Below are 15027 nucleotides of genomic sequence, written 5' to 3' on the forward strand. Positions count from 1 at the left end.
ATTCATTTAACAAAATATTCCGGATAAGTTACTTGATAACGGCGCGATACCTCTGACGTTAATTTCATTCTTTTAAAGCAACGTTTACACACGTAAAAATTAATATACGTCGCACGTGCTGAATTTTTACAAGGTGGTCGATTAATAATTACACGCGCGTTAATTTCACTAGCTCATTTATTATAGAGAGCGCAGTGCGGAACTGCGATTGTCAAAAAAGCCGGTAGTCAGTTAATACTAATTTATTATATAGCAATAACTTATTAATTTAATATTAAAAAATATTTAAAAAAAGTTAAAAAGTGTGTATTTTGATTTTTTTATTAAAAAAAATATTGTTTTGTAACATATACAAGGCATTCCGTAGAAAATTACTGAAACTAATCAGCTGTCATTTTTTAATGCATGCAAGTATTGGAAAAAACAAAAATTGTGTCGGAAAAAGGAAAATCTACATTTTTAATAATAATATATATATATATATATATATATATATATATATATATATATTTCAGTTCAAATTAATTCTTTTCTCCACAATTTTTTATTGTTATATTTTATAATAAATTATAAAGGTATATTATATTTTTGAATTAAATAAGTATTATTATAATTTTTATGTTCATTTGTCATCAATTATTGTAATTATCAAAAAATATATTTTTATATAAAAATTAAAATTTTTTTGTTATTTGAGTTGGAAATCATTTAAATGTATTAATGAGACTTTTGCGATTGAAATGACACCAAACACGGCATAAATCGGATAATTTTTAATTAGATACGTCATCAGATTTTTTATTACAATTTTATTAAAAATTATCCGATTTATGCTTTATGTGGTGTCATTACAGTTGCAAGAGTCTCATCAATCCATTAAAATTATTTTCAACTCGATAAAATGTAAATTAAAAGTTTTAGTTTTGATATAAAAGATTCTTATTATTCGTATTTGTGTTCGCAGAAAATATGCGATTGTTTTACGAATAAGTATTAATATTTCAGTATTAAATGCTTTAGTAAAAGTTGGTTTCTTTAGAGAAATATATATATATATAAATTGTTATAAAACAACTAGATAATTCAATAATTGAGCTCATAATCAATATGTACAGATTCTTTTGCGATTAGAAATTCAAAATCATGTACGCGCGCGCACGTACATATATACACAACCCACATGGCACAGAGGGTCAAAACCTAAATAAGAAAATTGAAAAATTGAAAAATTTATTAAAATAACTTTTATTAATTTATTAATATAACTTTTTTATTAAATTTGTAATCTCATTTTTAATTGCTCATTAATATTTTTTCATTTTATTCATATTGCGCAAGGTATATTTTATGTGCACGGACAAACTGCAGAACTTTTTTATTAAATAACTATTGTTACGAACTGACACAAAAGAAGCCGATAACAAAACTGTATAATTTTTCATTTTTATATGATTTATATATGGATTCGAATTATGGCCAGCGCGGTCCGTCTTTATAAGTACTTTAATCGTGGAAAAGGATTTATTGATCTGTATAATTAATAAAAAGATATCCCAAAATAATTAATATTCGCATTCGGTCTGTAAAAACATTTCTCCGGCATCCCCTTAAAAATGTCGACAGAGAGTTGCGCATTGTGATACGGCGCAACTGTCGCTCTTTCAAAGAACAGATTCTACTCGTTCGTGTTCTTCTGTTCAGTTTATATTCAATACGTGGGACTGTATGTTTCTTGTGATATCTATTGGCGGAAGGCAAATACAATAGCGTAAAATAAACAACAAATTAGATAAAATAAGATAGAAATAAATAACAAATTAGAATATTTATTTTACTATATTATTTTGTTTTATTTCTAATAATCATTGGAATTATAAACGAATTTCACATTTATTAATTATGAAAACAGTGATACTGGACATAATATTTCTCATGTTTGTGAACCAAATTATGTATGTTTTTGGAAATATAAGCATATTGAGTGGACCGGTAAATTCGACTGATTATAGAAAATTAATATGTGTCTCGAAGGATGATGGCAGCGCCCTTGTGTGGATCAACACATTAAATTACAATACCATTACAGAAAGCAGCAAACGTAAGTTATAAAAATATAAATAAACATTTTTACAGTTCCACAATAAAGCAAAATATAGAAGTTTTAACAAGATTTCATTTATTATTATAAAAATATATCCCATAGCGAGAAATGGTAGTCAAATCGACGTCGATTCGACCAATTCTTCCTTACTGGGATATATAATAAAACTCTTATTAAATTTTATATTGAACATTCTTATTAAATTTTATATTGAACATTTATTCATAAAGTCTTCACTTTATTATATTGTTACGTTTTCTCGGATTTCACCTCCTAAACCTTCTCTTCGCGGAAGATCGTTAATAAAGGACAAATAATAATCGACATGTATTTAGTTGACACACGTCATGTAGCTATTGTGATGTGTCTTTCGAGACGAAAGATATTGTTTTCGTTTTTTCTATATACATATACGTGTTATTAACTGTCTTGGACTGTATGTGCATCACGTGATCAGAGAAACACGCGAGAAAATACAAAACAGTGAGACAACTAGCATCTTTACGATTGATTCAATCGATATATTTCTTGTTCTATCTTATATCGGTTACATATTTTCTTTTATTAAAAATATATGTTGTCATTTCTCGTCGCAAGTAAAAGTTTTGGTGAGACGTTGCACGCTTCAATTATTAATGTCAAAATCAGTCTGCGTATATATTTTTAAACTTGATATATTAAAATATATTTTTAAATTTTGATTTTGTATGTGTATATCTATTTTTAAACATTGTTTTATGTATGAAAGAATTTTCTAAAAAATACTTGAGCTAGAACAATTTTTACAGACATACACTCTTCTAAATAATTAGAGAATAAAAAAATTGTTCCAAAAATAAATAAATTTTAAATAGTTGTAATTTTGTTTCGAAGAATGATAACTTAAATTTTAAAAAAAGATTTTCAAGCTTGAAATCCCTACTTTTGAAAGATCATAGATACTTTCGAAAGATCTACTTTGAAAGATCATAGATATATCATACTAAAGAGCAAAGATTCAGCTTTAAGAATCCATTTTTAAAATTGCTGTTTTTTTACGGAATTATGAACTATCAAAAGTGAGAATGACATTTTCTCTTCAACTTAGAATAACTTGATAAAAAAGTTTAAAATTTAAATTTAAAAATGCGATTTTACAAGGAATACTTTAGGCTTTAACGCGAATATATTTTTCAAATTTTCTTCTGCATGCGACACGTCCACAAAGTAAGTAGAAATTTTTTATTTCGTAATGTTTGTCGCTTCTATATGTAAAAAGTATCAGAATGGGAGAAAATGAAAAAAGCTATGACCTTTGTAATGTAGAGATTTTAAGCTTTAAAATCTTTTTTTAAAATTCGCATTATCATTTTTCATAACTTTACAACCTTTTAAAATTTGCTTATTTTTTCGTTAATCAATGTTTTCTATTGACTATTTTTATCAGGCTTATTGCAGAAAATTAAATATATGAATATATGTATATATTATCACTTTCTGTTGCGAGTGTGAGTATGCGTGAGACGTTGCTTTGATTAATATCAAAATTGAGTCGTGAGCAACAATATTATATGTACAATTAAATTATCAATCAATTATTTTACGACAATTTAATTATCCAATTATTTCAGAGATTTACAATTCGAATAAATACATTAATAACGAAATAGATTGCAAAATGAATAGGAAAGATGAAGAGTGCTTAAAGTCATGGAGTAAACCGAAATGGAGTTTCACAAGTTCTCTTGAAACGCCTATGGGTCCGGTATTTGATGAACGATGGGAAGGTAGATGCTTCGCAAGTTAAAAAAGAATTGCAATATTTAAAATACATTACGATATTTATCACATATAATAATATTCATATTTAAATAATATATTTAAATTTCAGATTTTAAGGAATATGAAATTAAAAGAAATGAATATGATTCTATAGATTTAAATACTTCTACAATAGTATTCTCGTTTTTAAGATATAAATTTATGCAGATATTATTTTGTAATAGAGGAGAAGATTCCATGCATTATTGCCATCGGCTTATAATAACTGAATTTGGTCGTGACATAATTTACAAGATAGAAACTTGCGAGGGAAAATCTTACGAGAACGAGGACTTATTACAAACTTTATATCCTAAATGCAAGCACGCAACTGGCTATAGAGTAATATACTTTTATTTAAAATAAAATTTTATTTATTTATAATAAAAACGTTGTAAAATTTAATAAAATTTTTTTTTGCCAGAATTGGTTGATTAAATTATTACCATTTTTTTAAAATAAAATTATTATTAATTTTGAAATTACACGCATTAATATCATATATTATTCTTAAAATTGAGAGCCGATAAAAATATTTCTCATTTGATTTTTATTCTAATTTTATTTTAAGAAAATCTAAATAGATGCAAAACTAAACACAAAATATGAATTGACAATTAATATAGAGCAATCACAATTCTAATTGGCATACGATTACAATTATAAGGAATCCTATGACTCAAAGTATATTCTTTTATAACACTGATGACGTCGATATGACATATGAAAACATTAATAAACAAAATGAAACAATGAATTTTTTATTTTCTACTACTTTTTACTATCGTATATATTTTGGATCTATATTTTTTTCGGCTAAATCCCAAAGTACATCACTAGGAAAGATACGATTTCATATATGTAAGTACAACTTCTAAATATAATTCTATTAATAAAATTATTTTAAATATATATATATATATATATATAGCAACAACTGAACAATTTTAAACAAAAGTTTTATTTACAAACATATTATAGATGACTTTCTGCATACGACACTTAAGGATGCAATTTTAACGAGTCCAATTTTTACAATATATAATCAAACAATATGTCTAGAAATGTTAATTGGCCTTTGCGCAGAATGCGACGCAAATATAATATTACTTGATTCTGCAAATGATATAATATTGAAAAATGTAACAATAAAAGGTTTAACTGCGAAACATGGCTTGCCTATGTGGCAATCTGTTCAAATAAAGGAAAATCTTACAACGGCATATTATGTTAATGTGTCAATGCAATTAATTCCTAAGCTCAGTACATTTACTTCTAATCCATTATGGGCAATAGCGAATGTTCGTCAGTGTCCGCAAAATGGTATATATTAAAAAATTTTTAATTTTGTTACATCTACAAAATTGTTATATCTATAATTGCCAAAATATCGATAAAGTCAATTTAATGTGTGTGCATGTAGACAAAATAATTCTAAAAATTTTTAAACACATTAATTTTTTTACATGTAATTTAATTATACTTTTTAGGAACTTTAAAAGCAGTTGTATTACATCAAAAAATGGATTTTTCGTACATCAAAAAGAACGTACAAGATTCGCCTATAGAATGTCAAAAATTATTTTACGATGAACAAATTTATCTATCTTCTTGGTCAAATCTAACAATAAGTATGAAACTATTAAAGAATATCATTCAACTATATTTTATAAGTGAAATTTGACATTATTTTGGATAATATCCCATACGGCACAGGACCTTGCAGCAATATTGCAGCAATATTGCAATCTTGCATATTGCAATGTAATATTGCAGCAATATTGCAATCTGAAATATTGCAATGCAATATTTCAGCAACATTGCTGAAATATGAATATAGAACATTGCTATAATAATGTGGTAATAATGTTGCAGCAATATTGAAAATATACTGTTATAATTTTATAAATAGTAAAAATAATATGTATTTTTTGTTCTTACATGATTAAGATACTTTAATGCAATTTAAGTAAATTTTTAGTTTTTATTAGGTTTATAAAAAATTATTATATATCATATGTTGTGCACGTGTACATATATGTGTATATTATATACGCAGATTATTATATATGAAAATATAACGTGTTATATATTAACATATTTCGTATATAAAATTTTTATATAATTTGGTTTTTTTATTGCAATATATAATAAGAATATTTAAATGTTGCGTATATTTTATTTTATGTAACTCATATATATACATAAATATTAAATTCTGAAATATTCTCTTTTATACTGCATGTAATATATATTTACAAACACGCACATTCTAACAATCTATGAGATATATATATCTCAGATTTAATTAGAATGTAAAAATACTACTTATAGGTCTGTTCGCGTTGACTGAACTCGCTGCATTAGTTCAGAAGTTGTCTTTTTTGCTCGACATTGTTGGAAGGAAAAAGATAACTTCTGAACTAGTGCAGCAAGTTTAGTCAACGCGATCTTACGTCAATACAAAGCATTATAATACATATATATATACATATATTATATTGCAATATTGTTGCACTATTGCATTGTAATATTGCTGCAGTATTGTATTGTAATATTGCTACAAGCGGACATTTTACCGTTGCTGCAATATTGCTGCAATGTTGCAGCAACATTTTGCAACATTGCTGCAATGTTGCAATTTTGCAAATAAATATTGCAGCAACATTGCAGCAATATTTCTGTGCCGTATGGGATTATATGATTTATATTTTATACGTATAAGTAGAATTTTTAACATTATTTTTTGAGTATTTACAAAAAAAACCGGATAAACTTTCGAAAATGACCTACGTCCGATTGTCATGAATTTTTGTAGAAATACTCTAAATGATCTCAAATGGTCAATCGGTAAAAATCTGTTTAAGGATAAATTTATTTGACATCATTTAGAGTATTTGTACAAAAATTCATGAAATCGGGCGTGACGTGGGTCGTTTTTAGAAGTTTGCACCCAAAAAACTGTTAAAAAAATTATCTGTCTTTTTATTCTTCTATCTTTTTATAGAACCTGAAGATTGTCCTCGAGGAAAAATTGGACCGCAATGCTTGATTTCTTGCGAACATGATTTGCAAATCAATGCTGATTGCGAAAATATTACATTTTGTAACAATAATGGTTGCACATGTCCGTTAGGTTATTGGGACGTATCTTGTCGTAGACGTAAGTGAATTATAATATGCTATTAAATTCTTTGTGAACTCATTTAAGCAAATGCTCATGCACATATAAATTATTTTTATGACATTTTTATATAACATTATTAAACATTATATGTATACATATATGATTAATACTTCGATAAAAATCAATGTATACAAAGTTTATGTAATAATGTAATTTAATTAAAGATCCCAAGTAGAACAGAAACGTCAAAATAATGTTAATTTGACATCATATATTGACCAAATTTGAATTTCAAATTTGATTAGTATGACGTCAAAATGATATTATTTTGATCTTCTGTTCTACTTAAGATAAAAGTAGAGATAAACTGTTATGTATTAATTTTGATGCTATATTATATAATTTTGTACGCGAGATGCACATTAGCACAGTAGTTTATATAGTTTAGTGTATCAGAAATATTCTATATATCTATTATTATTAGATACGAATGTATAATTTATTAATTTTTTCAGGCCTAGAAAAACCAAACGTACCTAAGGTAATTTTTGTGGACACGACAAGTATAATTGTATTTCTTCCTACAACATGGAATTACACTAGTTATTATGAGGAGACAACAATTTCTTATTCTTTCGAAATTAGAGTAAATAACATTGCTATTATTTTTAATTAACTTTCTATCAGAATAGTAATTTAATTCAATAAAATTTGCAATTTATCATGCAAATATATAAAATATAAATATTTACAAACATTTAAAAAGACAAAAAAGGAGATATATAAATATACGTGGATATATATAATTTTAAAGGATATATTTTTCATTATATATAGCTTTAAAGAATACATTTTTTATAGGAACTAGATGAACCAGAAACTCATTTCATTGGACAATCAAAAAAAGAAATATTTCAAAATACAGCACAGTTAATAGGACACTTCGAAAATTTAAAACCTTGTACAGGATATGAAATTCGGTGTACTTCAAAAATCCCAGGCCATGAAAAACATAGTGATTCGATAACAGTTTGGACACATTGTATTAATTTTGATGCTATATATTATAATCTTTTACGATGCACATTAGCACAGTATAGTTTATATAGTTTAGTGTATCAGAAATATTCTATATATCTATTATTATTAGATACGAATGTATAATTTATTAATTTTCCAGGCCTAGAAGTACCAAACGTACCTGAGGTTTTGTTTGTGAACACGACAAGTATAGTTATTGTAATTTTTTTTTCATCATTGATTTACACTGGTTATTATGAGAAGACAGCAATTTCTTATTCTTTTGAAATTAGGGTAAATAACATTGCTATTATTTTTAATTAACTTTCTATCAGAATAGTAATTTAATTCAATAAAATTTACCATTTATCATGCAAATATATAAAATATAAATATTTACAAACATTTAAAAAGACAAAAAAGGAGATATATAAATATACGTGAATATATATAATTTTAAAGGATATATTTTTCATTACATATAGCTTTAAAGAATACATTTTTTATAGGGACCAGAAACTCATTCCATTGGACAATCAAAAAAAGAAATATTTCAAAATACAACACAGTTAATAGGACACTTCGAAAATTTAGAACCTTGTACAGACTATGAAATTTATTGTACTTCAAGAATTTTAGGCCATGAAAAGCATAGTGATTCAATAAAAGTTTGGACAGAATGTATTAATTTTGATGCTATATTATAATTTTTTACGCAAGATGCACATTAGCACAGTAGTTTATATAATTTAGTGTATCAGAAATATTCTATATATTTATTATTATTAGATACAAATGTATAATTTATTAATTTTCTAGGCCTAGAAAAACCAAACGTACCTGAGATTATTTTTGTGAACACGACAAGTATAGTTATTGTAGTTCTTCCTACAACATTGAATTACACCAGTTATTATGAGAAGACAGCAATTTCTTATTCTTTTGAAATTAGGGTAAATAACATTGCTATTATTTTTAATTAACTTTCTATCAGAATAGTAAATTAATTCAATAAAATTTACAATTTATCATGCAAATATATAAAATATAAATATTTACAAACATTTAAAAAGACAAAAAAGGAGATATATAAATATACGTGAATATATATAATTTTAAAGGATATATTTTTCATTACATATAGCTTTAAAGAATACATTTTTTATAGGGACCAGAAACTCATTCCGTTGGACAATCAAAAAAAGAAATATTTCAAAATACAACACAGTTAATAGGACACTTCGAAAATTTAGAACCTTGTACAGACTATGAAATTTATTGTACTTCAAGAATTTTAGGCCATGAAAAGCATAGTGATTCAATAAAAGTTTGGACAGAATGTATTAATTTTGATGCTATATTATAATCTTTTACGCGAAATGCATATATTAGCACAGTAGTTTATATAGTTTAGTGTATCAAAAATATACTATATATCTATTATTATTAGATACGAATGCATAATTTATTAATTTTCCAGGCCTAGAAAAACCAAACGTACCTGAGATTATTTTTGTGAACACGACAAGTATAGTTATTGTAGTTCTTCCTACAACATTGAATTACACCAGTTATTATGAAGAGACAGCAATTTCTTATTCTTTCGAAATTAAGGTATATAACATTGCTTTTATTTTTGATGAACTTTCTATCAGAATAGTAATTTAATTCAATACAATTTACAATTTATCATGCAAATATATAAAATATAAATATTTACAAACATTTAAAAAGACAAAAAAAAGATATATAAATATACGTGGTTATATGTAATTTTAGAGGATATATTTTTCATTATATATAGCTTTAAAGAATACATTTTTTATAGGGACCAGAAACTCATTCCATTGGACAATCAAAAAAAGAAATATTTCAAAATACAACACAGTTAATAGGACACTTCGAAAATTTAAAACCTTGTACAGGATATGAAATTCGGTGTACTTCAAGAATTCCAGGCCATGAAAAACATAGTGATTCGATAACAGTTTGGACACATTGTGATAATAAGTCGACTACTATATTTAAAATATATAACATTTTTTGGTTCTTATTACATATATTGTGCTTTATGTATTTAAGTAATTAAACAAATCTAGTGTAATTTTATGTATATCGTTGTGCAAACATCAGTTAGATTTATTTATTTGCATAAGACGACATAAATAAAATATGAAATATATATATCTAAAAAATGTATTTTATTAAAAAGTAAAAAAAGGCGCCAAGTACGTGCGATAAAATTCACAAATCAATCAACAAGCTCCTTATAAATTATCTTGACTTTATTCCGGGCAAGAAATTTGCGATCGCGAACGAAACATAACTTAAAACATAAAACATAACATAAGAACCAATCAAATAGTTCTGGATTTAATAAGCGTAGGAAACGGAAAATTACTAAAAACCTAAGCATAAGAAGAATTTCAATCGGTTGAAATTTTTACGTACACGGAATCTGTAGATGTGTTGGAATGGTGTGGCTCCGTTTCCTTAGCATATTAAATCTAATTGTGAAACGACTATCTGATTGGTTTTTTAGCTTATATGTATATAATATATATTATGGCTATGTTTTATGGAAATTCGTGTGTTATAATCTGTAGTCTATATTGTCTAAAATGTTTCGCAATGTTACAAATATAATTAATTATTAGAACCATATGTTCCAAAGAAAGAAAAAGTTGTCAACTCAAATGTGTGATTAGTAAGCGAAAAGTGAGGCAGTCCGATTTCTTTAGGAGTTAATCTTTTAAAATACTTATTGTTAGCTCGGTCCGTGATTGAAATATTTTATTATTGATGTACTGTGCATATATGTTTATATTAAAATATCTCTTTCGAATTTCCAAAAGAACAATTATATATAAAAATATAAAGAACAATTATATAAATTTATATCCCATACAGCAAAGAATTTTCTATGAATGTGCTATAAACATTATATGAATATCCTAATATTCCATGGGTCATTCAAAATATTCTATAGAAGTTCTATGAATATTTCATGGAATTTTGTCAATTCGGAATGTGTATATAATATTCCTGAAATATTCTAACAAATGTAGTATATTTAGAAAATGCGTGGAATGTTTTATAAATATTCTGATAAATATAGAATATTTAGAATATTCATAGAACATTCTGCAAATATTTTTAAAATATTTATAGTATGTGCTATGAATATTTGGAAAAATTTTTTAGAACTTGCTATGAATATTTTGATAATATTCTACTAACATTCCGATGAACATAAATATTCAGAATATAAATGGAATATTTTTTAGATATTAATGGAATATTGCTGGAACATTCTAGACACATTTTAGAAAAATATAGAAAACCTTCTGAATGTTCTATAAATATTTGAAGAATATTTATAGAACAATCAGAAGGTTTTCTATATTTTTCTAAAATGTGTATAGAATGTTCCAGCAATATTTCATTAATATCTAAAAATATATTCTATTTATATTCTGAATATTCATGTTCATCGGAATGTTTGTAGAATACTATCAAAATATTCATAGTAAATTTTAGAAAATTTTTCAAAATGTTTATAGCACATACTATAAATATTTTACAAATATTTGCAGAATGTTCTACGAATATTCTAAATATTCCACATTTATCAGAATATTTATAAAACATTCCACGCATTTTCCAAATGTACTACATTTATTAGAATATTTCGGGAATATTATATACACATTCCGAATTGACAAAATTCCATGAAATATTCATAGAACTTCTATAGAATATTCTGAATGACCCATGGAATATTAGGATACTTATTCAATGTTTATAGCACATTCACAGATAATTCTGTGCTGTATATATGCTGTATATAGAAATCAACATTAATATATAAAAATATTTAGAAGTAAATATAATTGTTTCAATGGAGTATCTATACACAGGCAAATATAATATATCTATACAGGCGAAAAAATGTCATTGGTCATTCGTAAAAATTTTCTGAAAGTTTTTCAATATTTAAGAAATTTTCTTTAAAGTTTTTATGCTTTATGAGAATAATTATTAATTATTAATATATCTTTTTTACTTCACTTTTAACTTTTCAAAATAAGTTGAATGGATATCAATCAGTTGAAATAGTTAAATGATATTATTTCTGCCCACCAAATTTTCTGCGCACATATATTGCTAGTTAATTGTTTTTACTGTTGCGCATGTGCGACTCAGTCTCGCGCGCATTCTGTCCAGCCATCGCGCCCATCGCGTGTCGCGTGTGCATCAAGAATCAAGAGCCGTACGTATATTGTTCAGTGAGCAAGTCTGAATGTGTTTCTGTCCCGTTTTGTTCTGATTTCCTCTTTGGGAGGCTAAGACTGCATAGGAATCTGCTACCACACCACTGTTTTGGTCAATATAAACAGGCTTTGAGCTTGCCAGTGTTAATAATCTCGAAGGAAGAAGGAAGGAAAGTATGTATAATCGTTCGTAAAAAATCTATTATCTACGTTAATTTTATGAGTACCAAGTAATTTTTAGAAATATGGTTTATTGTAGATAATTTCATGATAATTTTTAATATTTTTAGATATAAATTATAGATGTAATAACTTTGAAGCTAAATATTGGATAGTTACTGAGTTACAACTAGTTAAATAAATTGCAAAGTTCTGATTTTTCATGTTCGACTGACTGTAAATCAGTAACCATCTATTATTTAGTCTCGACATGACTATTACGTGTTTTGTTCGACAAGTCATGAGTTTCAACATATGAGAAAATCAGTTGATTTTATCAAGATTCAATTTTAAGATTTTATATAGACTCAAAACCTACTAATTATATAAAATTAAATCTTAGTAAGATCAGCTTTTTAGTTAGATTTTTCATGTTCGACTGACTGTAAATCAGTAACCATCTATTATTTAGCCTCGATATAACTATTACTTGGTTTGTTCGACAAGTCATAAGTTATGTGTGAGAGAATCAATTGATTTTACCAACACTCAATTTTATTTAGGATTTTATATAGATTCAAAACCTCGTACTAATCATATAAAATTAAATCTTGGTAAGATCAGCTTTTTGGTGTGGATGTTTTCCCTTTCCACAATTTTTGAAGGAATAGTAATTAAAACAAAGGTTAAAAAAGATCTCGGATCTTATCTTTAGATTAAAGATATATTGATTTATTCCTTTAATTTATTATGAATTGATTTCAGATCCGTAATCTTTTTTAACATTCTAATCTGAAGAGCGTAGTAAGAATTAGGGATTGGATTGAGTTTAATATGTGCTTGAAGATTTCAGACAAAGTCAATAATCAAATTTTACTCTTTCTAAGATTCATAAGAAATAATATTTTATATAGGTGCCAAATCGAATTTAAAGCAGTTATTCGAATTTTTTTGAAGTAATAAAAATCTTTGCTTGAAGTAGTAAAAATCAAACAAATCTATTCGCAGGTCACTTAATCCCATCACTAATAACAATCAATATTTAGCTCTTTAACCAAAGAGAAAAAAATATAAATGTTCTCTCCTTTTCCCAAATTCCCAAATAACTCCACTTCCTTCATGTCACCCAAGCTCTTCCTACAATTTTTCAATAATTCTTTAATAAATAACTAATTAAATTTCTCTGCAGAAGCAAACATCCCAGGAGGGAGGCATCCGGTGTATCATGAGTCCCAGCTCGATGGGCCCCACGAAAGTAAACATGAACCACGCGAAGAATGAGTTGAAGCTGCTAGGACACCAGGAGAAGCACTGGTTCTGCGGTGGCGACCGCAGCGTCGCGAGGGCAGCGCAGCTGCTGCAGCAGGGGAAGGTCATAGCAGTGCCTACGGACACTATATACGGTCTGGCCGGCCTAATGGCCGATTCCCAGGCCGTGCAGCGCTTGTACGAGATCAAACGGCGGGATGGGGCGAAGCCCCTGGCCATCTGCCTGAGCAGCGTCAAAGAAATAGGCAGTTGGGGCGTTCTGGACGACGTGCCGCCTCGCATGCTGGAGCAGCTGCTGCCCGGGCCCTACACGATATGCCTGCGGCGCACGTCCGCCCTGCCGGGGACCTTCAATCCCGGCCTCGAGACCGTCGGGATCCGCGTCCCAGACAACAAGTTCGTACGCAGCGTCGCGCAGATCGTGGGTCCGCTCGCGCTCACCAGCGCGAATATAAGCAGTGAGCCGAGCAGCCTGCACCCGGACGAGTTCTGCGAGCTCTGGGCTGACCTCGACGGCGTCTTCCACAGCCAACCGGACTCCAGGAAGCAGCAGGATCGCCGTCGAGTCGGCTCCACCGTCGTGGATCTCTCCAGGCCAGGTTATTATACCATTGTGCGACATGGGATAGCGGCTCATATCATCATCGGCACATTGAGGAAGTTCGGACTGAAGAATACGATGGGGAACGACGCGTGATTTTCTATGAATCTGTGATGATAGACATGTTTAGTCGCAACAATGTTTATAATAGAAAAATAAAGTCATTTTATCTAGCGCACATTAAGATTTTTTAGATGTAAATCCATCTGTGATTCAGTTTCAATCATAAATATCTATAATATAATGTAATATATAAATAATATTTATAATAGAATGTGTAAATAACAGGGTTGAGAAATAACTCGGTATTTGTAACTTGGCAACTATAACTTAATTTCGTTACTTTTTCTGCATCTATAAACTAATTTAATAGTTAGTTTGTTTAAAAATTAGGATTAACAATTTTTCGGAAAGTTATGCGACTCTCTAATATTTTATGAAATTTTTTAACTGAAAAATCTAAATCCCATAATTTTTATTCTAAGTAAATAATATTAATTATTGTATTACAAGAAGTTAATTTATTACAAATTATTAATTTAATATATTTAATATATTCAGCAATATATTTGATATATATTAAATATATTTTTATATATTTTTAAATTTAAAACAGTTGTAATTTATTGCTTATAGAATAATATAGCGCATAATCAAGTATGTAATATATAGTTTA

The 15027-nt window shown here is 27.4% G+C and overlaps 2 protein-coding genes across 6 annotated transcripts; both read left to right on the top strand.

Moving 5' to 3' along the window:
* Positions 1 to 1668: 1668 nt before the first annotated feature.
* Positions 1669 to 10243, top strand: LOC114934077 (uncharacterized). Of its 5 annotated transcripts, none has more exons than XM_029306702.2 (16): positions 1669 to 1754; positions 2010 to 2098; positions 3712 to 3867; positions 3972 to 4243; positions 4528 to 4762; positions 4883 to 5224; positions 5392 to 5532; positions 6909 to 7064; positions 7544 to 7674; positions 7890 to 8070; positions 8209 to 8342; positions 8558 to 8729; positions 8868 to 9001; positions 9217 to 9388; positions 9529 to 9662; positions 9877 to 10243. In XM_029306702.2, exons 1-16 carry the CDS (start codon positions 1726 to 1728, stop codon positions 10135 to 10137), a joined length of 2739 nt encoding a protein of 912 aa, XP_029162535.2. In that variant the 5' UTR covers positions 1669 to 1725; the 3' UTR covers positions 10138 to 10243. The 5 variants fall into 5 exon arrangements, with proteins under 5 accessions (XP_029162535.2, XP_085346148.1, XP_085346147.1 ...); XM_029306701.2 differs by having other exon boundaries at positions 1683 to 1768; positions 1910 to 2098; XM_029306700.2 differs by having other exon boundaries at positions 1681 to 2098.
* Positions 10244 to 13205: 2962 nt separating this feature from the next.
* Tcs1 (Threonyl-carbamoyl synthesis 1) lies at positions 13206 to 14529 on the top strand. Its single transcript, XM_085490023.1, has one exon. It carries the CDS (start codon positions 13707 to 13709, stop codon positions 14445 to 14447), a length of 741 nt encoding a protein of 246 aa, XP_085346149.1. The 5' UTR covers positions 13206 to 13706; the 3' UTR covers positions 14448 to 14529.
* Positions 14530 to 15027: the final 498 nt, after the last annotated feature.

Source organism: Nylanderia fulva, unplaced genomic scaffold (assembly GCF_048542155.1).
Source record: "Nylanderia fulva isolate GAGA-0341 unplaced genomic scaffold, ASM4854215v1 Scaffold94, whole genome shotgun sequence".
In the NCBI taxonomy this organism is placed as follows: domain Eukaryota; kingdom Metazoa; phylum Arthropoda; class Insecta; order Hymenoptera; family Formicidae; genus Nylanderia; species Nylanderia fulva.